The sequence below is a fragment of the Crocodylus porosus genome, unplaced genomic scaffold (assembly GCF_001723895.1).
Source record: "Crocodylus porosus isolate Cpor-Errol unplaced genomic scaffold, CroPor_comp1, whole genome shotgun sequence".
Classification (NCBI taxonomy): Eukaryota; Metazoa; Chordata; order Crocodylia; family Crocodylidae; genus Crocodylus; species Crocodylus porosus.
This window is the reverse complement of record NW_017728909.1, coordinates 39585668-39586915: the sequence shown is the minus strand read 5'-3', so window position 1 is coordinate 39586915 and position 1248 is coordinate 39585668. Positions and strand designations below refer to the sequence as shown.

At 31.9% G+C, this 1248-nt stretch overlaps 1 protein-coding gene across 3 annotated transcripts in view; it reads left to right on the top strand.

Annotated features, from left to right (window-relative positions):
- Window positions 1-844, top strand: part of ELOVL7 (ELOVL fatty acid elongase 7) — a 48688-nt gene extending 47844 nt beyond the window's left edge. For all 3 annotated transcript variants that reach the window (XM_019532116.1, XM_019532114.1, XM_019532115.1), the window contains one exon: window positions 74-844. In XM_019532116.1, the coding sequence (XP_019387661.1) occupies window positions 74-283 (210 nt within the window). In that variant the 3' untranslated portion in view covers window positions 284-844. The remainder of the gene's footprint in view (window positions 1-73) is intronic.
- The last annotated feature ends 404 nt before the right edge of the window (window positions 845-1248 follow it).

The window sequence follows — 1248 nt, the reverse complement described above, 5'->3', positions numbered from 1 at the left end:
CTTACTAGTGTATCTTTTATATTATAAAAATTAATAGGATAACTTAATTCTTATTTGTTTTTCTTTCCTCTAGGTCCAGTTTATTATAGTTACAGTTCACATAGGACAAATATATTTTATGGATGATTGTCGATACCAGTTTCCAGTTTTCATGTTTATTATTTGGGCATATGGCTTTATATTTTTAATCCTGTTTCTCCACTTCTGGTATCATGCTTACACCAAGGGCCAACGGCTACCAAAGACTCTGAAAAATGGGATCAGCAAAAGCAAAGATCAGTAAAGCAATCCTTGACCTGCACAAATGTGTGCATCATAAATTAGTAATAAACTACTTGACAATCAAGATTTTGACACACACTACACTGTAAGTTTTGTAAGTCTCCTGTTCCCCTCTCCCCCAACTCCAAAACAAAGAACTCTGTATTTTTACAATAAGTTATTTGGGTTTCTAAAGCTGACGGAGAAAAGATAATAATTTGATCAAAGGCTTACATTTTTTTTTCCAGCAGCTTGCATATATTTACAGACACTTTCTCTACCTAGAAGAAATGAATATTTAATGACGCTCTTATACATGAGAGATGGATACAGATAGACAGATCTTCATTAGGGGAAAAAATGTATGATAAGTATAGAGTACTTTTGAGCACTAAGAAGAGGATTTTTTTTTTTAACTGGTAAGCTGTTGAGACTGTGTAAACTGCATTTTAATAAAATTTATGAAAAAATTCACTACAAACTTATAGAATCTAAAACTATTGTTTAATATACTTAATACATGTAAACATTGATTTGTGTTTTATATAAACTGTACTATATTAAAGAATGTAACTTCTGTAAATCTGACAGTTTTTTTTGTGTGTTTTGTTTTTTTGTTTTTTTTAATGTTAAGTGTGTTACTAAGATACCAAGTTCTTTCTTGGATAATCTTGTAAATGAAAACTTCTAAAAGACGCCTATTTTCCTGAAACGTTATCCTAAATTCTTTTGATGTAACAAGTCAAATAATTATAGTAAACAAATTTCATTGCAGGGGACTCAGTTTCTCAGCAGAGGAAACTGATTTAACAAGCCATTCAACACCTGGAACAGTTCTTCTATTGGATGGCATTTTGCAGATGTTTCTTCTTCACCATCATTACATCCCTTTACTACTATGGCATAGTCTCCTAAAAAGGATCTACACCTCAGTTTATTGACTCTGGCACTAGTGGAGCATTGCCAGTGCTCTAATATGTAACCCTC